This window comes from Ovis aries, chromosome 25, assembly GCF_016772045.2.
Source record: "Ovis aries strain OAR_USU_Benz2616 breed Rambouillet chromosome 25, ARS-UI_Ramb_v3.0, whole genome shotgun sequence".
In the NCBI taxonomy this organism is placed as follows: domain Eukaryota; kingdom Metazoa; phylum Chordata; class Mammalia; order Artiodactyla; family Bovidae; genus Ovis; species Ovis aries.
The window spans coordinates 41,586,388-41,612,946 of record NC_056078.1 but is presented as its reverse complement, the minus strand read 5'-3'; the positions used below and the strand labels follow the sequence as shown (position 1 = coordinate 41,612,946).

The following is a 26,559-nucleotide window of genomic DNA, read 5'->3' as shown; positions in this document are numbered from 1 at the left end:
GTCCAGGGATGAAGATTCCTGCAGGCAGTGCAAGTTTGATCCCTGGTCAGGGAATTAAGATCCCATATGCCATGTTGTGAGGCCAAAAAAAAAAAAAAAAAAAAAGAGCTACCTTTTTCAGGGGGTGCAGTGCTGATAGCGAACCAGGCCCATTGTAGATTAGGGGGATTGTCTACTGGAGGAAATCAACGCGCACGGACAAGCTCTCACTGAAGGCACCTCACTGTGCTTTGGATATGCGTGCAGACACACATGCTCACGCACACAACAGGAGCTACGCAAATGCCACGTGCTGAGCATTCTTCTCTTCCTGGTGGTAACAGGGTCGTACCATCTGTTGATAGTCAGAACATAGTCTTCATTTTCTTTTTTCCAATTACAAACTGGGCTTCGTATAAATCCTAGTTAATTTAAGGAATCCATCTATCAAATCCAGTTTCTTATGAATGACGTAGAGTGACGTGGTGAGAGTCACGTCCCTGGGCTTACGTCACGTTCCTGGGATTTCATCAAAAGCATCTGTTACCTCTTTCTGCAAGAAGGGAGGGAGGGCGTTGTTAAAACTGGAAGACAACACATCTGATGTATTCATATTTCAGAAAATAGGGTCTTAAATCTTATTAATAAGGAAACTAAGCTGTGTAGAGATGAAAGATTGCGTTCCACAGGGCAGAGAGTAATCTTGGGAGCTCAGGTAATCTGCAGACCTATTTGTTAATGTTTGGAGGATGGTTTGTAAAGGCAGCAGGCAGAATGGGAGGCGGCAGTTAATTTTACACAAGGCTCTGCTGGCGCCGTGACACTGCCGTGAACTGTGGCTCAAAGTCCTGTCAGCTGCCGGGGGATGGAGGGTATCCTGTCTCTTCCTACCTATGTGTCTGAGCTTTCTTTCCTTAGTGAGTGCTAACTAGGCAGACTTGGCATTCTCAGGGCTCATCACAGCAGCTCCACGAGCCAGCATGAGGAGAAATAGGTCCCTCTGAAAAAACGGAAAAGCCAGGAGAGCCCCTGGGGCCTGTGACGTGTTGCTGCCGTAAGAGTGATGGAACCAGCATCATTCTTGTGGGTATTTACGTTCATCTGTTTCTGCCACATTTCAGACTCCGATAAGTGTGTGCAAATGGGCAGTCTGAGTCTTGCACACCTGCCCCAGTCCAACCAACTCACTTGGATCCAGAGACTGTCGTGCTCAGAAAATGCGCTGTTCATACCCGGGCTGGAGGATGCCGCGGGAGGCCTGCTGCGCAGGTCACTGGACAACTTCACCATGGACACCAGCAAGAGGACAGGGGCACAAGGACTCAGAGGCAGGTGGGTTTGACTCGTCTGCTCTCTGGGCCTGAACCGCCATGTACTTGGTGCTCTGGAGCAATCCCTATGTGAAGACCTTGTTTAAAGGAGGTCAGATGTCTCAGGGAAGTATGCATTCATTGGGTAATTATCAATTAATTCCATAGAGATTTCCCGAAGGCTGTCTGTGGGCCAAATCGATGCTAAACACTCTAAGGCAGATATCCTGTGTCCCCCTGCTATGTTGCTCTATCTTTTGGTGGAGAAAGAGCCAGGTGATGATATGAAATTGATGAAGACAAAATAAACAAGTTGTAATAGCCTTTTTGGGTTTGTCATGAACCAGGTACTGTTCTAAACACTGTACCCATCAAAGACTTTAGCCTTCACAACCCTACAAAGTAGTTTCTCCCATTTTGAGACTTGAACACACACAACTGGCCCTGGAATCTGCGCTCCTAACTGCTACACTGCTGCTTTCTTTGCTGATCAGTCACTTGCAATGTAATTTCCAAGGCAAAATAATGAGCTTATCAACGTAACTCTACATTATAACACAATGACCCATAAAATGGCCTGTAAGTTGGATTGCACTAACATGGTAGGTTCTATAAATAGCACAGATTCACAGGCAGCATGTGATGTTATAGGAGCAATGAAGATGTTAGAGGAGCTGTTCTTTGGAATGAGTTATACATCTGTTTCAGCAAGAGGAAATGGTGGTTGATTTGGATTGTGATGCATATATTATATCTTAAAGCAATTCATAGAAAATTATGGCTCCCAATCTGTCGATGCAAATATGCTTTACCATATACTGCAAACCCAATCAATAATGATGAAGCAAAACTATCTATTACTGTGTAACAAGCAACTCCAAAGCACAGTGGCTTAAAATAACAAGCATTTAGTTATTCTATTTCACACTTTTCTGGGTTACAAATTTAGGGCAGGGCTTGGCTGGCTGCTTCTTCTCCTCTTGATGGTACTCATCTGGACTGGTCTGAAGCCTCCAAGACTGTGTTATTTACGTGTCCAGCCTGCTGGTGGGGATGACTGGGATGGTGAGCTCAGCTCACTTGATAGATTAAAAGCTCAGAGAAGCCATGACTGACTCGAGGCCATCTTGAGAATGTTTTGACTGCAAAACACCCTTCCAGTGACCTAAGAGGTGTACATGCCCATGAGGGGACTGGCAATGTTGCATGGCAGCCAGCCTTCTCAACCGAAAGCTGAATCAGAGTCCTCAGCAATCTCCTCTACTTTTAGTTTATGAAAGCCAGATTTTCACAACCCTAATGACTCACATCAGTCAGTCAGTTCAGTTGCTCAGTCATGTCCAATTCTTTGTGACCCTGTGGACTGCAGCACACCAGGTCTCCCTGTCCATCACCAACTCCAGGAGTTTACCCAAACTCATGTCCATTGAGTCGGTAACACCATTCAACCATTTCATCCTCTGTCGTCCCCTTCTCCTCCTGCCCTCAATCTTTCCCAGCATCAGGGTCTTTTCAGATGAGTCAGCTCTTCGCATCGGGTGGCCAAAGTATTGGAGTTTCAGCTTCAACATCAGTCCTTCCAATGAATACCCAGGACTGATTTCCTTTAGGATGGACTGGTTGGATCTCCTTGCAGTCCAAGGGACTCTCAAGAGTCTTCTCCAACACCACAGTTTAAAAGCATCAATTCTTCGATGCTCAGCTTTCTTTATAGTCCAACTCTCATTCACATCCATACATGACCACTGGAAAAACCATAGCCTTAACTAGACGGACCTTTGTTGACAAAGTAATGTCTCTGCTTTTTAATATGCTGTCTAGGTTGGTCATAACTTTCCTTCCAAGGAGTAAGCGTCTTTTAATTTCATGGCTGCAGTCACCATTTGCAATGATTTTGGAGCCCCCTAAAATAAAGTCTGACACTGTTTCCACTGTTTCCCCATCTATTTCCCATGAAGTGATGGGACCGGATGCCATGATCTTTGTTTTCTGAATGTTGAGCTTTAAGCCAACTTTTTCACTCTCCTCTTTCACTTTCATCAAGAGGCTCTTTAGTTTTTCTTCACTTTCTGCCATAAAGATGGTGTCATCTGCATATCTGAGGTTATTGATACTTCTCCTGGCAATCTTGATTCCAGCTTGCGCTTCTTTCAGCCCAGTGTTTCTCATGATATACTCTGCATATAAGTTAACTATATATAAAAACTATATAGCAGGGTGACAATATACAGCCTTGATGTACTCCTTTTCCTATTTGGAACCAGTCTGTTGTTCCATGTCCAGTTCTAACTGTTGCTTCCTGACCTGCATACAGATTTCTCAAGAGGCAGGTCAGGTGGTCTGGTATTCCCATCTCTTTCATCAGAGGTTACTGATAACTTTCCATGAAAGGGGAATAACCAGATCAACCTTTGACGGCATCTATGGGTCTGCTGGAGAAGGCAATGGCACCCCACTCCAGTACTCTTGCCTGGAAAATCCCATGGACAGAGGAGCCTGGTGGGCTGCAGTCCACGGGGTCGTGAAGAGTCGGACACAACTGAGTGACTTCACTTTCACTTTTCACTTTCATGCATTGAAGAAGGAAATGGCAACCCACTCCAGTATTCTTGCCTGGAGAATCCCAGGGATGGAGGAGCCTGGTGGGCTGCCGTCTATGGGGTCACACAGAGTCAGACATGACTGAAGCGTCTCAGCAGCAGCAGCAGCAGCAGCAGCAGCAGCAGCAGCAGCAGCAGCAGCAGCAGCATGGATCTGCTGACTGATAGAGCATGGGACCACCACACATACTCTGAATGGTGGGAAGTTGCCTTCCAGGGGCCTCTTGTCTAAACTTGTCTTTCCCCACAGCCCCTGCCTTGGCCGAGAGCAGCTGGAGCGCCTCTGTTTGATTCAGAAGCCAACAACTTGTGACCCTCTCTCCGGGCAGCCTGCTCAGAGCACGCGCACAGGTACAGGCCAGCCGCCGGCCGAGCAGGGGTAAAGGAAACCGTACACGTTATGCTTGCTTTCAGCCTTTGGCCGTCACTTCATTTTGCTTCTCCAATAATGTTCACAGTCTTTTTGCTTTTCCATGAATCTCAAAACTACGTATGGTTGAGAAGAGCCCTTGTCCACTCGTGGCTTGCGCTGGGCACATCGATCTGAAATGTGTGAGCCCTGGCCAAGGTTCTGAGCACTCTGGTCCAGTGTGAGGAATGCCTGCCATGGAGAGGTGTGGTTAGAAAGATGCTGCATCCATTTTTGTTACATGCAGTCCCAGAATATCACCTCCCACTACTTACCAGAAAGGGGATTCCCTGGTGGCTCAGATGGTAAAGAATTTGCCCACAGTGCGGGGGACCTGGGTTCAATCCCTGGAAAATTCCCTGGAGAAGGAAATGGCAACCCACTCCAGTATTCTTGGCTGGAAAAGTCCATGGACAGAGGAGTCTGGCGGGCTACAATCCATGGGGTTGCGAAGAGTCAAACATGACTGAGCAACTAACACTCTCCCTTTCTCTTACCAGAAAATACATACAGGGCAGGCAGCCTCCCCCTTTGTCATATATACTCTAGGGAGGTCCCCAGTGGGACATAAAGATTCCTGAGTTAGAGAAGATATTTATGTTGGATGAGCATTAAGCCTGGGGGCTGGATCTGGAATACCACCAGGTGGCTCTTTACACGACCTGTGTGCCAGTCCCATTATGGTGCCCTGTGGGCGGAAGGGATGTGGAAATCCTTGAAGGCTGGGTTACCGTTTGGGGATTTTTCCATGCGGTCTGTGGTCAGCATTGGAATGTCCCTTAAGGCTCTGTCTCGAGTCCCCTGCAAGACCCAAGCTGGGGGAAAGCTTGCAGGGTGCCTCCGCTGGACTTTGAGGCCACATCACCCCTGGTGGTGAGGGGCCAGCAAGAGGAAGGCTTTGCTGTCTCATCTCTGCGCTTCAACTCTAGTTTTAACTTTCATTGTCAGCAAGGCTGTATAGGCTCAGTGGCTCAGCCGTTTCCAACTCGGTGCGACCCCGTGGACTATAGTCCTCCAGGCTCTACTGCTCATGGGATTCTCCAGACAAAAATACTGGAGTGGGTCACCATTTTCTCCTGCAGGGAATCTTCTTGGCCCAGGGATCAAACCTATGTCTCCTGCATCGGCAGGGAGTTTCTTTACCTTTGTACTCCCTGGGAAGCCCTGTCAGCAAAGTCATCTCTGCTCCCATTCTGTCTTATCCTAAGACCAGTGCAGACAAAGAACAGCTGTAGTAAGTCATGCAGAACAGCACATGGCCTGCCCTGCCTTGCCGCTGCTTTTGAGGGGCCACCACTGACCCAGTGGCTCATCTGTGTGTGCTCAGTGATCCACGCCCAGCATTAGGCGTGCGCACATGTGTATGTGTGTGAAATGCTGTTCACACCCTTTGCAGCACATCTCAGATCATTTTGGGAAAAAGCACAGTGTGGGGCTTTGTTTCCATATCCAGGATCACGAAATAACAGGAGAAGGAGCTTCATAGCTGAACCAGATGGAGAAATTGTGCACGTGACTCTGAGCCGGGACCCACACCGTGGTTTTGGTAAGAGGCCCCCTGGTAGAGGAGTCCCCGTCTCTCTCTCTCTGGGCAGAAAGGAAGTGTGTACCATCTTCCCTTTAGACTTTCCTACTCCCTTTTCCTGCCTGTCCTCTTCCAATTTGCCTTTTTTCAGTAATCACTTCTTTTTCTTCCCTTTAAATATCCCTAATGAGTAATGGGACTTTGGGGACAAAAGTTTCTTTTTAGATCCCATAAAATTTTGGAGTGCGTATCTTGAAAATCTAAGAACAAGTGAGAAGAACAATTTTTCACCTAACACCATTTCTTAGTACACTGAAATTCTTAGTGATGAAGGATAGACAATATTTTTCACCTCTTACAATTTACCACATCTGAAGACACCTAAGAACCTTATTATAACCTTACAAGAAATAAGGCACTGAGAGAAGTTGCTTGATTAAAAATCATCTTTTTCTTATCTTTGATTATGTACTGGAGCAAAATCCATGTACATTGATGGACTTTAGCTGTGCTTCTGAAAGGGAGACCAGCTACCTTTCTCCATGTGTCGTGGCAGAGTAGAAAGAGCTGTTTGAAGATCCGAGGGCCTAGGTACAAATATCAGCTGCATAAGGTACAAATATCAGCTGCATAACCTCAAGTGAATAACCTAACCTCTCTGAGCTGCAAAATCATTATCATCTTCTTTAATGTAATTGGACTATAGGTTTTGTGATTAATGAGGGGGAAGATGTAGGCAAAGTCGATCCTGGCATCTTTATATCTTCTATTATCCCTGGGGGACCAGCTGAAAAAGCCAAAAAGATCAAACCAGGTATGTCTTTTTAAATTGCCAGAGATGCTGCTTTAAGGAATTGCTCTTTTTCATTTTCTTGATGGGATGATTGAGATGTCTTATTCTTCCAGGAGCGCAGATACTAGCCCTGAATCACATCAGTCTGGAGGGCTTCACATTCGATATGGCTGTTAGGATGATTCAGAATTCTCCTGACACCATAGAATTAATCATTTCTCAGTCAAAAGGTATGTCTTCACCTCCTTTCAGAAGCTGGAGCGTCTTCTTTATTCTCAGGAGTGCATCTTTACCTTCTGGGGCTGGGAGTTTACGTCACGGAGGTCTTGTTTGTTACTTTCCCCGTGGTAACGGCTTTGGCACAAATCAATAAACTCCGCGATTTCAGGGCCAGTGCAGGCTCTACCGTTCCTTGTCCTGCTGAGTGGGGGAAGCCCGCCTCAGTTCTTTATCAGACGCAGCCGTTGTGGGTTTTGCTGCCACTCTTCTTGCACGACAGGGAGGCTCTGCTTTGTGTCTCCCAAGTCCTTATTGAAGGTGGCTGCTGCGGGGTTTCTGCATAGTTGGGGGCATAGGTGTGGCAATCAGAGGGAAGGAGCTGGAGGTGGGGGGCTACTCACATAACAAGCATTCTGTTCTTCATCAAGGCTCAGCATGTTACAGACCAATCAAGAGAGTACAGGTTTGTTTTTCTTTTCTGAAGATGTTTTTAGTCATCCTTTAGGTAACTGTACGACAATTATCTACTGTCAAAAACAATATTGCTGCGTTCATCTGGGGTAGATTTGGTGGGGGCTTGGTGGAAGTAATGGGGCGATATTAACATCTCCTTCCCTCCCAGTTACCTAGGCCCTCCACTGCTTTTTGGTTGGGTGATCATGCAGTTTGCCAGCAGACTGCCTGCAAAGCAAGGCTCACACTCCGGGAGCTTTGTATAATTCCCTCTCATGCACAGCAATGCTTCAAGCCACACCAGCCAGCGATTCTGGGTCCTAAATGTCGTTGCCCCCTTTGCCTCGCCCACTGGAAAATCTCTCTCATTCTTGCGCGTGTGCACACCATCACCAGATGGCTTTCCCGGGTGCCGCAGCTCCCCCTGGTCCAGAAGCTACGGGGAGTGGAAGAAGGGGCAAAGCTGGGGCCGCAGGCATGTGCCTTTCCTCCTGTGTTTAGGGCTGACCCAGGCGCCTGCCCAGCCCTTCCAAAACGCCAGCCGCAACTCACTGCTTTAGTGGCTCTTGTACATTGCCAGTGTCCTTCCCACATTATTTTAGCTGTCCTTGGTTTCCCTCTACACGCTCCGCAGGAAGGACAGAGAGGAGAAAGCAAACCATCCTTTTCTTAAATCGAGAAACATAATACAGTCGAGCTGGAGTCATTTGTGTCGAGGGTGCCTGCTAGGATTGGGGGGGTGACCGTAAGTGGCGCCCCCAAATCCGTGAGGCTCAAAATCACAGTCTCATGTTAGAATTTTAGGTGACAGAGGACCCACAGTGCCTCTGAATTACATGTACTCTCATCCTGGGAACCTGTCACCTGTTAGTGACTCTGCCTGGTCACAGCTGGAGTTCCTCGACACAGCTGCTACCTTTGTTGGAGGAAGATGTTTTCACAGAGACTCCCGCTGGTCACTGTGGGCAGAGGCCTGATCGCCAGGAGTTTCTATCTGGTCGGGGTGCTATTGGGGGAGGGGCTCTAGATTGGAGGTCAAGAACAAGACAGATATCATTCCCTCAGGAGCAGTCAACACCATCTACAATAAAATGGGTTTTAATTACCCGTAGAAGGTCTCCTAGCTTGTATTTCCATTAGGCAGGACATACGTTGCACAGCTTGACATTTTAATGCAATCGTAAGTCCTGTCCTCATCTCTTGTCAAGGGTAGAGAAGAAAATGAACAGATGCTTCCAACATTGCCAGAGGACAAGGGCAGCAGAGTCTGAGTAAAATGGCCAGAAATAAGGCATTACTGAATGGTGGCTCCACCCACTCTCTACCGAACACCTTTAGGATTGAACAACTTCTAATCTAATTCATTAAATTAAGTTCATTCATCGGATTTGGGCACTTTCTTGGGTGGTAATGAGTCTGTATCAAAAGTCTTAAACTTACTTCTGTGTCTATATATCCAGATTTAAAGAAAATCTAACTGTGCTCCTTCCTCCTATACACTGGGATCTAGTTGAATCACTGATACTAACACATGGATAGCAAACACGTGGATCCAGGCTCCTAGTACCAAGTGCTAAGCTGTAATCTCTCTCCCTCTCTCTCTCCATATACAAACATCTTTCTCGGAATATAATCTCTAAGCCAACCCTGTGAAGTAGTTGATATTATTTCTATTTTAGATAATAGGAAATTGAGGTCCAGAAATGTGAGTTACCTTGCCCAGGGTTTTACCTATTGGCTCTTCTTCAGGTTCTTTCCTCTGCTTTATGTCAGCTCAAGGGTAAGACATGGGGTAAAAGGGAATCAGTGGCCCAGTCTTCACCCGAAAGGAGTCCACCATCAGTTAGTACAAAGCTGCTCCCAGTGACTGGGCACTTTGGTCTTTGGATCATAGGGTGATCACAGGTGCGATAGGCAGGGACCCTATCCAGCCCTAAAGCTGAAAGAGGCCAGCTTTAAGAGCGCTGCCGCATGCTGGTTATGGGGTCTTGGGCAAGATTTAATGCTTTTCACTTTGCTTTCTTATGTTTGAGCTGGGGTCACACCTTCCTGGCGGGCATGTAAAACAGATGGAAAGATACATATGTACGTGTGTGTTTGGTGCTCAACGCATGACAAGAGCTTAGTAAGGGGGAACTGCCATTATAACTGTCTTTTGCCCCTGCGTTTTCATAATTGGGTCACACGAGCTCTATTTAAGCTTCTAGAGCACATCCAGAATCCTCCCTTCCTCTACTCTGAATGCATCATCTTTCATGAGGTGCTAAACTCACACGGCTCCCAGCTGGTATGAAAGACCTCTCCATCACTGGAGGAACACATGGTGCCCCGCGTAGAAATGCCACTGAGACACCAGCCTTTTCCCAGGCTGCCGGTTTCCTCTTGGCTTGTTTTTCTAGGTGTTTGTGGCAATACCTCAAGCGAGGAGAAGAATAGCACAGCCAATTCAGGCGTATTCTCTACAGACAGCCTGAGCGATGGGCCCCGGGGAAGTTTTTCATCACACACACAAGACCGGGAGAGAAATACTGAAGAACTGGAAGTGCCTCAGACTCAGAGCGTAATGCCCAGGTTGAGGCCTCAGCTGTCTGCTCTGCCATTCAAGGTAATCATCCTCTTGCTTCACTCTAGAACCCGGAGTAAAGAGAACAGGCCGTGGAGCCTAACAGCCTTGGCTCAACAGTTCTTCTTTGTTCTCTATTTGCCGCGTCAGGCGGACAGCCAACACACCAAGGAGGAAGAGACAAGGGCTGGCTCTGGGGTGTGGAGAGCTGTCTGCTTTAGTTCCCGGGCCGCCCCCCTCCAGCTGTGTCTCACTGATGGAAAGGTGTCCTTGCCCCACACCTCTTTCCCTTTTGCTCTGGGCCCCATGGAGCGGGGTCAGCTGCATGTCTTCCGGCTCAGTCCGCCTCAAAGCCCTGTGTCTAGAATGAAACTCTGCTCTTTCTCTCACACGCAGCGCCCCCTGTTGTGTGGGTTTTCCGTATCAAGCGATTCTGACACTAATGGGCTGGAATTAGCACCAGGCCCCACAGGTGGCTCCTCGAAACGGCTCCGCTTCAGACCACAATCAAGTCATTGGCCCCCAGGTTACCCACACTCCTGTCTGACTTGGCTGCAAACTGGAGTTCTCTTTAACCACCTTCCTGGGTTTGTTAATTTCCTAGAACAACTCGCAGAACCCAGGAAAACAGTTTCATTCAGAAACGGTTCAGTTTCAAACGGAAATCAGCCATTGCTGATTTATTGTAAAGGATGTTTTTAATGGAAGCGGGCACATGAAGAGATGCGCAGGGTGGAGTCTGGAAGGGTCCTGAGAGCGTGATCTTCTGTCCCTCCGGAGTGCGGCTGTGCCATACTTCCTGCGTCGATGGGCTTATCAACACAGCAACTATGAATCCCATGCTTTTAAAATGTTTGTGGAGGCTTCAGCACACAGACATGATGGATCATTAGCTCAACTTCCAGCTCCTCTTGCCTCCCCAGAGGACAGGGAGTTGGGTGGAGCGGAAAGTTCCAAGCTTCTCATCATGGTTTGATTTTCTGGTCACTAGTCCCCATCCTGAAACTGTACAGGAAGCCAGAGTCCGCTCTTTAGAACCAGACATTCTCCTCACCCAGAAAATTCCAAGGGATTTGAGAGCTCTGTGTCAGGAACTAAAGTCAAAAACCAAATATTAGCACCAGAGATTTTTCTTAGCTCACTTCAGCCTGTTTATCTTCTTTGTGCTAATTGTATCTTCTGACAAGGCAGACCAAGAAAAAGCTAAGTCAAGGAGGCAGATAGGACAAAAGGCTGGGAGTACGTGGCCCCACCTTCTTGGCACAGTTCATTGAAAGATCCTTCCCCATTAGAAGTAGTTCAATAAGGGAAAATGTGTCTTCTCACTGCCATCTCCCCAACTTCTACAGTACCTGGCATACAGTGGGTACTCAATTAATGTTGCATGGTTAGAAGGATGGCTCAACGTCTGCATGTCACAGCGCTGAGCAGAATGCCTGGGGTGAGGTAGATAGTTTTCTCTTCTGTCTTTCCCTCATGCATTCACTCACTGTGGAGTAGAGACCCATGCAGCTGCTGTCGCTCAATGGCTGAAGATCCTCCTGAGGTTTTCTTCTGCTGGGAGGTTGCTATGTGTCTGGGATCCAGCATGCCCTCACTTGAATGGTGTCATGTGTGTAGGAACCGTCTGAATGGCTTCAGTTCTCATAACAATATTTGCATCTCAAGTAGAAACAGAAGGGAATCTATTGAGTCCTTGTTAGGTGTTGGGCATCATCCATACTCATTGTTAGAAGGAGATCGTGCATTCCAGTTCTGTGGATTGGGAGACAAGGCTGGAGAGACCAGGAGACAAGTCCAAGTTTCATACAAGGAATCCTCTGTTGGCCCAACCCTGAAACTTACGATTTTTTTTAGCATGTAAATTTTTTCCTCTCTCTCCTGAGAGCGAGGCAGGGATAAAAGATGCCATCCGCTCAGGCAGGGCCCGTGCCTTCACACCGTCTCTTTTCCTGTTCGTTTGTGGCAGGGTGCTGGTTCTTCCTGTCCTCCATCACCTTCAGAAACCACGGCCAGTGAAATTTACTTCGTGGAGCTGGTTAAAGAAGACGGGACACTTGGATTCAGTGTGACTGTAAGAATTTCTAAGAGAGTTTGAAAAGTAAATAGTTGAAAGACGTTCATCTGGAGCCTTGGTGGGCATTGCACTCATATGCCAATCTCTAATAACCCAGTGCCCATTGGGTACAAGCAGCGCACCAGAAGTGATGAACCAAGAAAATCTGTGGGAGCCTCAGTGGGGAATAGGAGTTGAGGGTGAAACTGGGGGACTAATGACACACTTGGGATGAGCAGACACTCCAAGGAGCATGGTTGGAATTAAGGTTGCCCTGGACAATAAGGAAGGGTGGCAGGGTGGGGACTCAGGGACACAAGCCAAAGATGAGTGGGGTTGTCTCCATACATCCGCAGCAGGGACACAGTGGGGCTTCATGCTCCCATGTCCAAGGCCAGGACAAAGTCAGGTTGGCAAGACTTCTATTCAGGATGGACACTGCATTTGATTCCTGAGCTCCATCTGGCAGACCCTGGAGGAGTGAGGATAAAGATTGTACATAAATGGTATAGCCCCACTGGATCTTTATATGTATGTACATACTTGCATGGAAAAATTAGAAGAAAAAGGGTTAGATCTTTGTCTAGTGATGGTATGGACCTTAGTGATCTATTGTTAAGTTAAAAGCATAGTAATTTGCGGAGCACTGTGTAGTTGAATTCTGCCTTTGCGTACGGAGATCGACACACAAGCGCATGGGATAGGCCAGGCACCAGCCTTTTGGATCATAGCTGTATCCACCTTTGCTGGCCTCTGCTTATGGAGACACAAAGTGGTACATTGATATGATTCATTTCTGAGTATCTGCCGTGGGCCAGTGCTGGGCTGGGTACAGCACAACTCTCTCATCCAGCTCATATTGTTACACTTCTTATGAGCATCTAACCTTCCTGCTCAGTGGATAAGATAGCCTAAATGAACAAGTGAATATGTAAGATGGTGTCACATGGATAGGAGGTGATAGGTAAAGGTGCACGGCAGATGGGGGCTCTCTGAGTCAGGGAGGTTGGGGAAGCCCCTTTAGGAGGGGAGCAAATGGCTGGTGAGTTTTTTTATTGTATTTTCCAGGGAGGAATTAACACAAGTGTGTTCTGTGGAGGTATCTACGTGAAATCCATCGTTCCTGGAGGGCCAGCTGCCAAGGAAGGGCGGATCCTGCAGGGTGAGGGATGGGCTCTGCGTTCTGCGGTGTGAGGAGCCCTGGCCTGGGGGTTGCAGCCTGCAAGCTTTGCCCAACTCTCACTCTGTTCCCTGTACAAATGATTGTCTCTCTAGCTCTCAGCCTCTTCACCTGGAAAAGATGATTTAGCCTGGCCCACCTACCTGACACGTAACATGGGGCTCAAAATACTTGGGAAACACAGGTGGTTTAAAAATACAAGATTTTTAAATAAGCTTGTGGCCGCTTGGCTTTCATGGGAGTAGTGCTCTAGCAAGCCTCCTATCTGCCCTTCCTCAAGCCCACTGCTCTGAAGGAAGGGGAAGAGTTTTCACTGCTCTCCAAAATGGCCAGAATGGAGCTAAAAAAGGCACTGAGATCTTACCTACATACATTTCCCCTAGAATTCCAGTGTCCCTGGCATCAGCCGGGTCTCCCTGACCTTTTTTTGGAATAAAAACTATCCGAGAGAGAGGAATGTTCCCTGTAGGAGACTTGCAAAAACTTTCAGAAATAGTCTCACAGGAGTTGAGAAAAAGCACAAGGCTGTGCTTGTTAGTTGGCTTAACTACTCTGTGCCAATGACAGAAGTTTCTAGACCACTGCGTGTGGAGGTGTTCACAAGGGGCCAGTACTCAGGCCCAGTCGGGGCTCCTCCCAGCTTAGCTCCCTGTTCCTCCTTGAGGCTGCATGGAGAGGTGCTGGGCAAAGTCTCCCCAAAGAGTCCTTCCTGCAGCTTGAGGAGCTCGGGGACATGACATCTTCCCCCTCCCAGGTGACCGGCTCTTGCAGGTGGATGGAGTGAGTCTGTGTGGCCTCACCCACAAGCAGGCTGTGCAGTGCCTCAAGGGCTCTGGACAGGTGAGTGCAACATTGCTGGTTACTGGGGAGCTTCCCATCCCTCCAGAGATTTCCTGGCAACATCGGAAGCTGCAGTTGCCTCTGGGTGCGAGACGGGTAGGCAGGAAACAAATGAGACTTTCGTTTCTGTTTGCTTTTTTCTCCTTTCACATCTACCTTTCAGCAGCACTTTTCCCTGGAGGTGTCAAAGTCAGGAGGAAGCAGGCAGATGTTCCCAGGCAGGGAAGCTCACCTCCCGTAGGGAGCCCTGAAAATCTTGCTGTCACTTGCCTAGAGTCTGGAATCAGACAGTTGGGCTGAGCTGATGAAGCGAAGGGACTTCTCCTGCCTGGCTCCGGCCGTCCTCTTATACCCTCAGCTCCAGCCGTAGCTGGCCAATGCCTCCATCTGCTCTCAGGGCCTCTCGGCACTGGCCTTGGCATGCACTGACACCCCGCCACGGCCCAAGTTCGTGACAGTCCCATCACCTCGTGCAATTATAGGACACACTGCCCTGGGGGTCCTTTAATGACAATGACGTAGAACTCAGGATGCCCAGAGCATTAACTTTAAGTTCTCTTTCTGTGCGGTATGCAGGCAGCATCTGGATGTTATTGTTCTCTGTCCCATCCTCCACCGGGGAGTGGGAGCCTCTGCTTGCTGCAGGGTCCTAAGCCAGAGAGCTGGGGTCTCCCTCTTGGCAACTGAGCAGTTGGCAGAAATGCAGAGAACCCCTGGGACCCTCTGGCAAACAGAGGCAAGGAAGGGCCTCTTTTTGCTTCCTTGCCCAAAGCATTCTTCTGGTTTGTGGTGAGATTTACTTGTCTTGGTGGCCATGGTTGACATATCTTGGAAACAGTCATCATTTATTAGTATTCTCTATTCTTTAGAACTTTGCTAGTGGGCACGCTTAGGAAATGTATCTGGCCAGCCTACTAGTGGTGAAAACAGTAGCGACTGTCACGCTGGGGTCACAGGCTTGGTGCTGAGCGACCGTTGCTGCAGGAGGATGTTGGCAGGGTCGGGTTCCCTGAATGGAAGCTTAGAATCATAAGCTTCCAGGTGATGGGATCGTGCCCTGGCTAATGGGAGCATACAGTGTGGGGGAGGAGGGTGGGAAACTGAACCAGAAACCAAGGGGGAGGCTGGATCGACGGAGCCCGGGATACTGTCCTGAGGGGTTGAATTTTAGGTGATGAAAAACACTGGAGACTTTTAATCAAGAGTGTTGCACATTCAACTCATGTCTTATTTTAATCCACCAGTAACCTTGAGGGGAATGGACTGAAGGAAGAGGTGGTAGGGTCCAGGACGTCAAGGGAGAGGGTGCTTGCCCAAGTTCTGCTGGCCATTGGCAACAGGAGGGGGAATGGAGAAGGGAACATTGTGGGGGATGTTTCTGGTGGAGAACATGCAAGCCTTGGAAGCCAGATGTGTATTTGGAGGGTGGAAGGAAGAGAGTTGGGCTGCTGCAAATGTGGCCCCTGGAGGTTAGCTGAGGGACAGTTCTGGGTTCTGAGAGAGCAAAGGCAACAATAGGAGTGTTTTAGGCAGAATGAGGAGGGGGCAAGGGAGGGTGAGCGAGACGAAGATGATTTGGCCTCGAATATACTGAAACGGAAGTACGTGCATTACTTCCAGGATCATTTGTCCAATAGACAGTTGGAGATGTGGCTCTGGACCCCAACAAATAGGCTAGATTGGAGATTTTGATTTGAGATTCAAATGAGGCAGCTACTGGAAGTATCAAAAAAAATTATGAAGCATTTGCAGTGTGGAGGGATAACCTCCTGGTTTCCATATGAGGTGTAAATTGAGTTCATCCACCCACACTTCTAGGTTGCGAGACTGGTCTTAGAGAGAAGAGGCCCCAGGATTGCACAGCAGTGTCCTTCTGCTAATGACAGGATGGGAGAGGAGTGCACGGCTGTTTCCTTGGCAACAGTCTCGCCTGGAAGGCCTGCAAGCAGTGTCTCAGCGACAGATGGTGAGAGGAGAGAGAATTGAGCGTTACTATTGTCATGTCATCCTATGCTGCTTTTGAATTGTCATCGCCAAAGGGAACGCAGGAAGGCTTCATCTGGGTTCTCAAAAGATAATGAGCAGTGGCGGTTATAACGGGGCCGACTTTCTGATGTGATGGAAGGCAATCTAATGAAGTATTTCTGGGGAAAAAATGCATTGTCCAAAATACGATGACCAGGTATAATTCTGCCCCAAAGCCTTCTGGGGTTTTCTGATCAGCTGCTGGAATGCTTGTGTATAAGTATTTGAGGTTGAAATTGAAATGAAAGGGTCATGCCTTTTCTGACCAAATGTCCATATTTCAGCCAAGATTTTTTTGGCAAAATCTGAGGAATGCTGAGGTGGGTGAGGAGAGGAAGGTGCTCAGAAACCTAGCCTAGTTATTAGCATTTAAAAAAGCAAATGCTAATACAGGGACACTAGCACATCTTCTGATGGGTTGCCTTTCTGACTTCCCTATGGTTTTGTTTCCTGCTGGTACTCTTGCCTGGAAAATCCCATGGATGGAGGAGCCTGGTGGGCTGCAGTCCATGGGGTCGCTAAGAGTCGGACATGACTAAGCGACTTCACTTCACTTTTCACTTTCACGCATAGGAGAAAGAAATGGCAATCCACTCCAGTGTTCTTGCCTGCAGAATCCCAGGGATGGGGGAGCCTGGTGGGCTGCCGTCTGTGGGGTCGCACAGAGTCGGACACGACTGAAGCGACTCAGCAGCAGCAGCAGCAGCAGCAGCAGGAAGACACTTATTCCCTTAAAATATCATGATTTGGAGCTTAACCGCTCTTCAACCCCTTCATGGAGATTTTTCTGAAGGCATAAGTCAGGGCACACACACGTGGTGGAGGGGGAAGGCGTGTGCGTGAAATAAGCCCGTCTGCTCTTCCATCGTTCCTCAGCTTAGTCCACGGGGGACCTTTGAGAAACTGACTGCAGAGTGAGCTACGGCGGTCAGATGCTGCTGCTGAAACTGGTCACGTGGCATCCCCGAACCTAACTGCTTCAGACACTTTCATTCTTGCCCCAAATCCGAGTTTATAAATTAGAGCTCTGCCCCTCTATTGGGATGGTCCAGGCAGACTAGGGGAGGCCTAGGGACCTCTTTGGCTGCCAGACTATAAAAGTTCCTGAGTCTGTGTCCACCTTGGGTGCCCAGAAGCAGTTGTTTTGTCTATGTCAGTTCATAGGGCCAAACAAAATGGCAGCAAAAACATTTTCATAGAGTTGGCCATAATTATTGTCATGATCTAGTTATTCCAAAAGTTTTTTTCAAGTACACTAAAAGATGACTGGGTTTCTAAAAGGGTAACAGGAATATATGAGATACAAGTTTTATTAAATGATATGGGTCTATTGTAGATGGCTATCCAAAATCACTGAAGATGGTGACTGCAGCCATGAAATTAAAAGACGCTTAGTCCTTGGAAGGAAAGTTATGACCAACCTAGATAGCATATTCAAAAGTAGAGACATTACTTTGCCAACAAAGCTCCGTCTAGTCAAGGCTATGGTTTTTCCAGTGGTCGTGTATGGATGTGAGAGTTGGACTGTGAAGAAAGCTGAGCACTGAAGAATTGATGCTTTTGAACTGTGGTGTTGGAGAAGACTCTTGAGAGTCCCTTGGACTGCAAAGAGATCTAACCAGTCCATTCTAAAGGAGATCAGTCCTGGCTGTTCTTTAGAAGGACTGATGCTAAAGCTGAAACTTTGGCCACCTCATGTGAAGAGTTGACTCATTGGAAAAGGCTCTGATACTGGGAGGGATTGGGGGCAGGAGGAGAAGGGGACAACAGAGGATGAGATGGCTGGATGGCATCATGGACTCGATGGACATGAGTCTGAGTGAACTCTGGGAGTTGGTGATAGACAGGGAGGCCTGGTGTGCTGCGATTCATGGGGTCACAAAGAGTCAGACACGACTGAGTGACTGAACTGAAATGAACTGATACATTGTATCTTTACATCTAACTTTGTTGGCTATCTATAATTACTCTGTTCAATATGGTAGCCACTTGCCCATGTGGCTATTGAACACTTGAGGTGTAGCCAATCCAAATTGATAAAATACATACTCAAGTTTTAAAGATTTAGTTCATAAGAAGAATGTAAAATACTTCATAAATAATTTTGTTCACATTGATTACATGTTGAAAAGGTAATATTTTAGATATGTTGGGTTAAACTTTGGAATTACCTACATAGCTTGCATATGTAGCTCACATCTTTCTATTGGATGGCATTGACCTATAAAATGTATAACAGACGCTGTATAAAAGTGAACAAAATGAAATCTTTTAACATAAAACAGAAATAATTCATCTATTTGACAATTTGCATTTTGAGGCTGGCAAATTTCATCTGTAATTTACTGAAGGATGGATCTCATTCACATCCCATGATGCAGGCCCCAAGTTTGAAGTCAAGCTAAAAAAGAATGCCAGTGGCTTGGGATTCAGTTTTGTGCAGATGGAGAGCGAGCACTGCGGCCACCTCAAGAATGGTCTCGTGATGGTTAAGCGGCTTTTCCCTGGGCAGCCGGCAGAGGAGAATGGGGCCATCGCAGTAGGTGACATTATCCTGGCCGTGAATGGAAGGTCCACGGAAGGCCTGGACTTCCAGGTGGGAGGACGTGAGGGGTGCAGTCCTGTTTGTGGACTAAGGTTTGTGGGCTGAGGACGTTCCTTCCAGGGCCACCCTCCCTCAGTGAGGAATACTCTGGGCTCCTGGAGATCACACCTGGAGTCTGAGCTTGAATCACATAAAGAGAGAAACTGGCAGAACATCCTCATATTAAAATTTTCATCTCCATTCTGAAGTATCTGACCTTGAGGAAGCCTTGTTTCGAGTTAGGTTTGTAATGAAACTCAAGATAAAACTCTGACTTCTGTGCTGAAGGTCTCCTAATACTCACTCCCAGAGGTGGGCATGAATCAATGGGCCACTGTAGGTCCTTTTCTCCTCTCGTTCCCATTTCTCTATTAAATTTACAGCGTTGACCTGTAGAGTTGTGTAGGTTGTTGTGTTTATGATAAAAAACATGATAAAAAAGAGAGTAAAAAGTGAACACTAAAGGAGAAGAGGGCAGCAGAGGATGAGCTAGTCAGATGGCATCAATGGACGTGAATCCAAGTGAACTCCGGGACATAGTGAAGGACAGAGAAGCCTGACGTGCTGCAGTCCATGGGGTCACAAACAGTTGGACACAATTTAGTGACTGAACAACAACGATGTTTATGGCATAACATCTCAGTGAAGTATTGTACGTATCAGTCAAGGTCCTGGCAGAAATTGGGCCATTTTAGAAAGCTTGATAAAGGTGTGGAGGTTGCTGGGAAACTCAAGGGAGAGTGTAGAGCCCTGGGGCTGAGAGTGGGGGGTGCAGTTATCTAGCCTCTCCCCCAAGTCCAGAGGGAGTGGGTAGAAGCAGCTACGAAGTGCAGAAACTGAGTGAGCTGGTGAAGTAGACTCGCTGACATGAGCTATGAAATTAGCTGAGGGATATCATGATTCCATGATAACCACATCGTCAGAAAAGCCAACCTGGACGTCCCCCTCTTCCTCGGGTCTGACCCCTGCTCACCCACTCGTTGGCCGAACCCAGCAGAAAGCTTCTCTGTAGCCCGTGATGCAGGTCCGCCTGCAGGGGACAGAGCAAGGTGCATGAAGGAGGGATGGGGGAGGATGGAGAATCCTCGGAACAAGATTAGAGGGGGGTGTCTCCATCCATCCTGCACCCTTCATCTGATCCAGAACTGTCCTCTGAGAACTGCTGCTGGGCCAGCAACTGTATGAGGGACTGGAGACACACAGGCGGACAGTTTGTAGGGGCTCAGAACTCATGGGGCTGGTGGGATAGACAAGAACAACACTCACTGCGGGAAGTACATGAGAGAGAAAAGCCCCGCTCCACTGCTTGCACAAGGGGGCTGAGAAGGAGCCCCTCCTGTGGCTGTCCACTGTAGCTGGGGCACTGACCTCCTGTGGCTGTCCAGTATAGCTGGGGGGGCTGACCTCCTGTGGCTGTCCACTGTAGCTGGGGGGGCTGACCTCCTGTGGCTGTCCACTGTAGCTGGGGGTGCTGACCTCCTGTGGCTGTCCACTGTAGCTGGGGGTGCTGACCTCCTGTGGCTGTCCACTGTAGCTGGGGGCGCTGACCTCCTGTGGCTGTCCATTATAGCTGGGGGCGCTGACCTCCTGTGGCTGTCCACTGTAGCTGGGGGTGCTGACCTCCTGTGGCTGTCCACTGTAGCTGGGGGCGCTGACCTCCTGTGGCTGTCCACTGTAGCTGGGGACACTGACCTCCTGTGGCTGTCCATTATAGCTGGGGGCACTGACCTTCTGTGGCTGTCCACTGTAGCTGGGGGCGCTGAGTAGGATCCAGATCAGCGGTTCCCAGGTAGGGGTGAAACTGCCTCTTGGAACATTTGGTGAAGCCCAGACACGCTTGTGGTTGTCATAGCTAATGGTATCTAATGGGTAGACCAGAGATGTTGCTCAACACCCTGCAATGCACAGGACAGCTCTGACAACAGTTATTCAGCCTAAAGTGCCAGCAGTGCTGAGACGCTGAGAAGTCCTGGTCTAGTTAGGTAATAAGAGCTCCTCAGGCAACCTCACGCCTGGGGCTTATAGGATGGCTTGAAGCAAGAGGGTCACTATGGTGGGAGCTACAGATGTGGGGGCAGAGAGGAGAAAGTGGGAGAGAGGCAGCAGGTAAGACAGGTTCTGGGTGCTGAGGGTGCTTATGCTGAGGGTGAGGTGAGCCAGAGAGGGGGTTCGGCAGAAGAACCTGATGATATCTGCATTTTGGAACGATAGCACATTAGCAATGTGGAGGAAGGGAGGTGGGTGAGGGTGGAGGGGCCAGGGAGCAGAGAGGAGGTCACTGCAGCGTCACAGATGAGAAGTTCCGAGGGCCTGAGCTGAGCCTGGGCAGAAGCTCGGGGCTGACGGTCAGGCTTTAGAGACTGGAGTGGTGGAGTTTATGTGACTGATAGCTCCTGATATGAGCAGGGTAGAGAAGCAATGAACATTGAAATGGGAAGAGTCATTTGCTAGAATCACTCTTTCTCTCTGAAGAAGAGGCATCAGTATTGGCAGATGCAGCTGTGCAAAGGCCCTGAGCAGACCTTGGTCATTTAAAGCTCAGAGTTGGCTCATCATTTTGTGGCCTTGGATCCATGCATTTGGGGAAGTCAGGCCCACAGCAGTGTTCTCCAAAGTTCTCTGCAGCCAAGACACAGAACGAGGTAGGGAGAGGAGAGGCCAGAGAGATAGTGGGGAACACAGAGGAGGACGCCCCCACAGCCAGGCCAGCCCCACAACTAACCGTAGATTTTGGTTTCTGGTAGGAGGTGCTCCATTTACTTCGAGGCGCTTCACAGGAAGTCACGCTCCTGCTTTGCCGACCCCCTCCAGGTGCGCTGCCTGAGATGGACCAGGGCTGGCAGGTAAGGGGTGCTGCCCTCTGCTCTCTCCACTTGCATCATGTTCAGGCACCCCTTTCTTGTCTGGTGGGTCCTGAAAAGCCTAATTTTTGCCTTCAGTAAGGTTCAATGCCGTCTTATTTCATTGGGGCAGGAACATAGCTCACTAACCTCAACTAGCCTGTGAGAAGCTCATAAGGCCCTCTCTCTCTCTTCCTCTCTCTCCTTCTGCCTCTCCCAATATTTGGGTCTTCCCATAGTTGGTTACGTATTTAAACCTTGACTGTGAAACTTCTAGAGCTGGGTTCTCTGGCATCAGAGGCAGCCAGGCATCAGAGAGGGGAAACCAGGAACAAGGGGAGTGCATATAAAACCAGATAAAGGGGAGGTAAGAATTTCCATTCTGAAGAATGAAATGGAGGGGGAAATAGGAAGGATCTAATTCCACCCTTCTAAAACATGGATTAGGCATGTATAGTCTGGTGCAGAGAAGACAGGGATTGGAATCTGGAAAATTCAGATTGTTAGGTTGACGCCTGTATTAGGTTCTTGGGAGAAATATAACAAATAGGATATGTGTGTGCAGGTGTGTAGAGAGAGAGAGAAGGAGAGAGAGAGAGAGAGATTAAGAAACTGACTCGGGTAATCATGGGGCTTCAGTTCAGTTCAGTCTCTCAGTTGTATCCGACTCTTTGTGACCCCATGGACTGCAGCACACCAGGCTTCCCTGTCGCGGGGCTTGACCAGTCTAAATTCCGTGGAAAAGGCTGGATGACTGGAAATCTAGCAGAGAGTTGATGGCACAGTGTGAATCTTAGGGCAGTCTGGAGGCAGGACTCATATTTTCTTGGGGGATCTCAGTCATTTTTCTCCTAAGGCCTTCAACTGACAGAATGAGGCTCTCTCACGTTATAGAAGGTTATTTGCATCACTCAAAGTCTACTGATATATGGACAACTCTCTCATTTAAAAAATACCTTTAGGGTCACATTTAGATTTGTATTTGAACAAATATCTGGGTACTCTCCTGGAGAAGGAAATGGTGACCCACTCCAGTACTCTTGCCTGGAAAATCCCATGGATGGAGGAGCCTGGTAGGCTACAGTCCATGGGGTCGCAAAGAGTCGGACATGACTGAGTGACTTCACTTTCACTTTCTATGGCCTAGCCAGGTTGACGCTTAGCGTTACCCATCACATTGCCACCTGCTGAGCTTGCAGGACACAGAGTCTGTGCCAGAGCCTGGAGTGCCGGAGGTGGAGGGGGACAGCTCTTGGGAACCCCTTTGTGAGGGTGAGAGAAGCAGGGCTGGGCAGAAGGGGAAGTAAGTGAGCTTCAGCTGCAATAGGGGCTTCAGCTGAGCCCAGAGGGAGCTCTGAAGCTGAGATGGCCCCTCAGAGCTGTCCTTAACTGGAACAAAAGAGCCTGCACCTTTGCTATCTGCGCCAAACAGCACTGGGGTATGAGCTGCCCAAGGGAGGGGCCTAACTGGCTGAGGCAGTTCCCTTAAGCCGAACACAATTCCTGGGAGGGGCTTGCTGTGAGCCACCAGCAACCAGCAGACCTCACTCATGGAGGAGGGTCTGCATGGACACCTGTGTACCTGCTCTGTTTGCTGCAAGGACCTCGGACACTTGCCTAACTTCTCTAGGTCTCATGATTCCTCATCTGAGACGTGGATAAGCCATGTATAAAATCAATCACTATCACTGAGGGTGACAGTTGGTAGAGACAGCACAGGGACTTGGTGACCCACGTATTCTAGATGCTTGGACCCTAAGAGGTCATTTTATACCAACTTTGGTGAGACAAGAGCTATAGGAAGGAAATCAGAGAGCTGCTAGTTTGGAAAAGAAGGTAGATGATAGCAATTGTGTTAAGCAAGTGAACAGGGTGGGAGAGGGTCAAATTTCACACACTCAAAGATCATCAGGCCGAGGGGCTGGTACCCTGTGTCTTTGTTCAGATATCTGGTAAATGCCGAGGAAACAGTTGTCCTGTCCTGGAGAAGAGCTTCTACCAGAGAACCCAGAAGTGTCCAATGGAGAGGGTTTGAGGCGAGGAATAGTGGGCAGGCTTCTCTCCTCATGCCTGAGGGCCACATGGAAGAAGAATTTTCATTCATTCACTTGGCTCCAGAGGTCTGATTGAAGACCAAGGAAGGGAGACTTTGGTTTAGAATTAGAATAGTTACAAGAAGGAGGCAGCTATGCAAACATTTGGAGTTGGTCATTTCAGGCAGAAGGAATAGCAAGTACAAAAGCTCTGAGATAGGAAAGACCTAGATTTTTGAAGGACACAGAGATAAGGATTGTGCTTGGACAGTAGCTAATGAAGGGAACTGTGGAAGCGGGGGAGTTGTGGAGGGGGTTGGGAGCTGCATCATGTAGGGCTTGTGGGTTTTGGTGATGTGCTGATTCCATCCTGGCTGCCACGGGAAGCCACTGGGCTGGGGAGGTGGGAGGATGAAGGGTGAAGCAGAAATATGGCCTCCTCTGGCCCACGCTTTGGAGAGGTCACTTAGGTTGCCAGGAGAGATGGAGTAGGGCGGGTAATCTGGCAGGGATTCAGGTAACATTTTGTGTCTTAGACTCGGGCTATGGCCAGAGAGCTGTAAGAAGGAGTCAGATTGAGGATACTCTGGGAGGTAGAGCCCATGGGATGATTTTTAGACTAGACATTGGTGGGAAGACCGGGAATGGAGCTGGCTCAAGTGACTGAGTGAATGGTGGCGCCACTTACCAAGACAGGATGTGCTTGGAGGGAGCAGTTTAAGGTATGTGGAAAGAAGCAGTAGTTCTTGATAGCATGCAAACAAATGTTTATTGAGCATTCAATGGAGATATCTGCTAGGGCTGGAAAATGTGAATTCAAAATTACCAGCAAATAATGCCACTGAAAGCTGTAAATTTGATGAGATCATCTCGGGGAGGAATACCAAAAAAGTCAAGAAGAGGGCTGAGAAGTGAGCAATGCGACACCCCAACACTGAGTAGTCTGGTCCAAAGAAATGAGGTAATGCATGAGACTGAGAAGGAGGCTTGGAGGTGATTCGGATAAGGGTGGAGCTTAGGGCAAACTCAGTGTTTAAGTAGAGTAAATGAGTAAAGGACATTCTCAGGAAGGAGGAGGGTCCCATTATGTTGAACATTGCTGAGAGTTAGAGATGAAGACAGAGAATCATCTTTAGGCTTTAGAAAGACGTAGGTAACTAGAGATCCTAATTAGACATCTTTCAGTTGAGTGATGGAGACAGAAGCCTGGTTCGGGTGGGTGCAAGGAAGAAGAGGTGGACACAGAAATAGCGAGTCTAGGCACTCATTTGAAGAGCACGGAAAAGAGGTGAATTGGTACCAACTGTGGTACCAGCTGGTACAAAAGCAACATTTAGATTTTGCTCAGTGTGCACCATGGATCCAATAATCAGTGGTATTTCTTTCAATAGACACCTGTGCTCGTAGAAGACAAAGAATTCCCCAGGGCAGTATGCGCTGACTTGGAGCAGAGCCCCAGCCTGGATCAGGGGGACAGCCGGAGGGACAGTGCCTCCCCAGACACAGGGGAGGGCCTGGGTCTCCGGCCAGAGTCTTTCCAACAAGCCACCCAAGAGGCACAATGGGACCAGGACACAGAGAGACCCTGGGCCACTTCCTTGACTGATCCTCGGGATTCCTTCCCTCATCTACGCAGACTTCACCAAGAAATGGAGGCATCAGCACTGGCTACCTCTTTGGAGAAGGATTTGAGGCAAAACTGTGATTCAGTTTGTGATATCGGGAGACTTGGAAGGTAAGGCTCAGTCCGTTTGCAGACATATTGTAAATTGTATGCATGTCATCACTAGAAATTACAAGCAAACAATTAATAACATGGCTCAGATGCTTGCTGGGCCAGGAGGGTTCTGGGCATTTGGAGGGGAGGATAAAAGAAGAGGAACATGAAATCTGGAGCTGAGGTAATCACAACTTGTGAGATTTTAGGAAAGCAAACCCCACCCCGTGGTCCTCCAGTATCCTTGGAGACTACAGACGGCAGGCCTTGGGATTTCTTCCTTGCATACAAACCTTTGTTCTGCATCCCTAATGGCCTCTTGAAGCTTTGTGATAAGAAAGAGTTTCCCTTGTGTGCACCATCACCTCTATAGCTAATATGATGCTTTATAATCAACAGAAGCTTAAAAGAAAAAAACTACATCTTCAAAACCAGACTGAAGCCTTCATTAAAAAAAAAAGATTATTTAATAGCATTTTTTGGCTGTGGTGGATCTTTGTTGCTGTTCGCAGGCTTTCTCTATTGCAGTGAGGCAGGGGCTACGCTTTCCTGTGAGCGCAGAGCTTCTCATTGCTGTGGCTTTTCTTGATGTAGAGCGCAGGCTCTGGACACTCGGGTTTCAGTAGTTGCAGCTCACAGGCTCCAGAGTGCTGGCTTGTAGCTGTGGTGCTGGGGTTTATCACTCTGAGGCATGTGGGATCTTCCTGTATCAGGGATCAAACCGGTGTCCCTTGCACTGCAAGACAGATTCTTAACCACTGGACCACGAGGGAGGCCCTGTAATGCTCATTTCAATAACCACTTGTTTTTACCTTAGTCTGCATTTTTGTGCTCATCCACCCCTGAGTATTTCCACTTCTCAGTCCTGTTCTGATGGAAAACAAACTCTTTCATTCCGTTTGATGAGTATTTACTACACATATCCAAGGTGTTTGGGAACCTGTTAGGAGCAAAGAGAGGGGTACGGATATGGAGAGAGGGTACGATATTGCCCCTAGGCATGGTGTTAGTTAGATGCATGGGCACAAAACAGCCAAACAACGGGGAACAATGTTTCATGTCTGACACTCTATAAACCCACTGACATTAAATGGCTCTTAACTGTTGTCATCCTAGAAGGCTGATAAGGATAAATCTATAGGGACTAGTAGGTGGCACGATCTATAAAGCAGTTGGGGTAATGCAATTAGACAGCGTTCAATCTGTGACAGACAGAAGCCAGGCATGTTTCCCAGGAGCATCCAGATAGAATTTTTTAAAAGTATGCTGTATTGTGCCGGCCAAACAAAACTAAACTGTATCAGCTTCTCTTCCAATAGAACCTTAGCTTGCACTTGAAGCACGTATAGTTGGTGGCTTCCCCCTACAGGAGGGAAACCATGGCACATGACCAGCAATCTCTGTTCCCCCAGCTCCTGGGCAGGGTCAGAACT

General features: G+C 48.3%; 1 protein-coding gene across 4 annotated transcripts in view; it reads left to right on the top strand.

Annotated features, from left to right (window-relative positions):
- The window catches only part of FRMPD2 (FERM and PDZ domain containing 2), a 97,418-nt gene that overhangs the window by 65,712 nt on the left and 5,147 nt on the right, over positions 1–26,559 (top strand). For all 4 annotated transcript variants that reach the window (XM_042240818.2, XM_015104497.4, XM_042240820.2 and 1 more), the window contains 13 exons: positions 1,101–1,311; positions 4,140–4,240; positions 5,752–5,844; positions 6,530–6,637; positions 6,730–6,846; positions 9,688–9,893; positions 11,821–11,925; positions 12,976–13,069; positions 13,842–13,927; positions 15,746–15,893; positions 18,334–18,548; positions 21,281–21,379; positions 24,801–25,144. In XM_042240818.2, the coding sequence (XP_042096752.1) occupies positions 1,101–1,311; positions 4,140–4,240; positions 5,752–5,844; positions 6,530–6,637; positions 6,730–6,846; positions 9,688–9,893; positions 11,821–11,925; positions 12,976–13,069; positions 13,842–13,927; positions 15,746–15,893; positions 18,334–18,548; positions 21,281–21,379; positions 24,801–25,144 (1,927 nt within the window). The remainder of the gene's footprint in view (positions 1–1,100; positions 1,312–4,139; positions 4,241–5,751; positions 5,845–6,529; positions 6,638–6,729; positions 6,847–9,687; positions 9,894–11,820; positions 11,926–12,975; positions 13,070–13,841; positions 13,928–15,745; positions 15,894–18,333; positions 18,549–21,280; positions 21,380–24,800; positions 25,145–26,559) is intronic.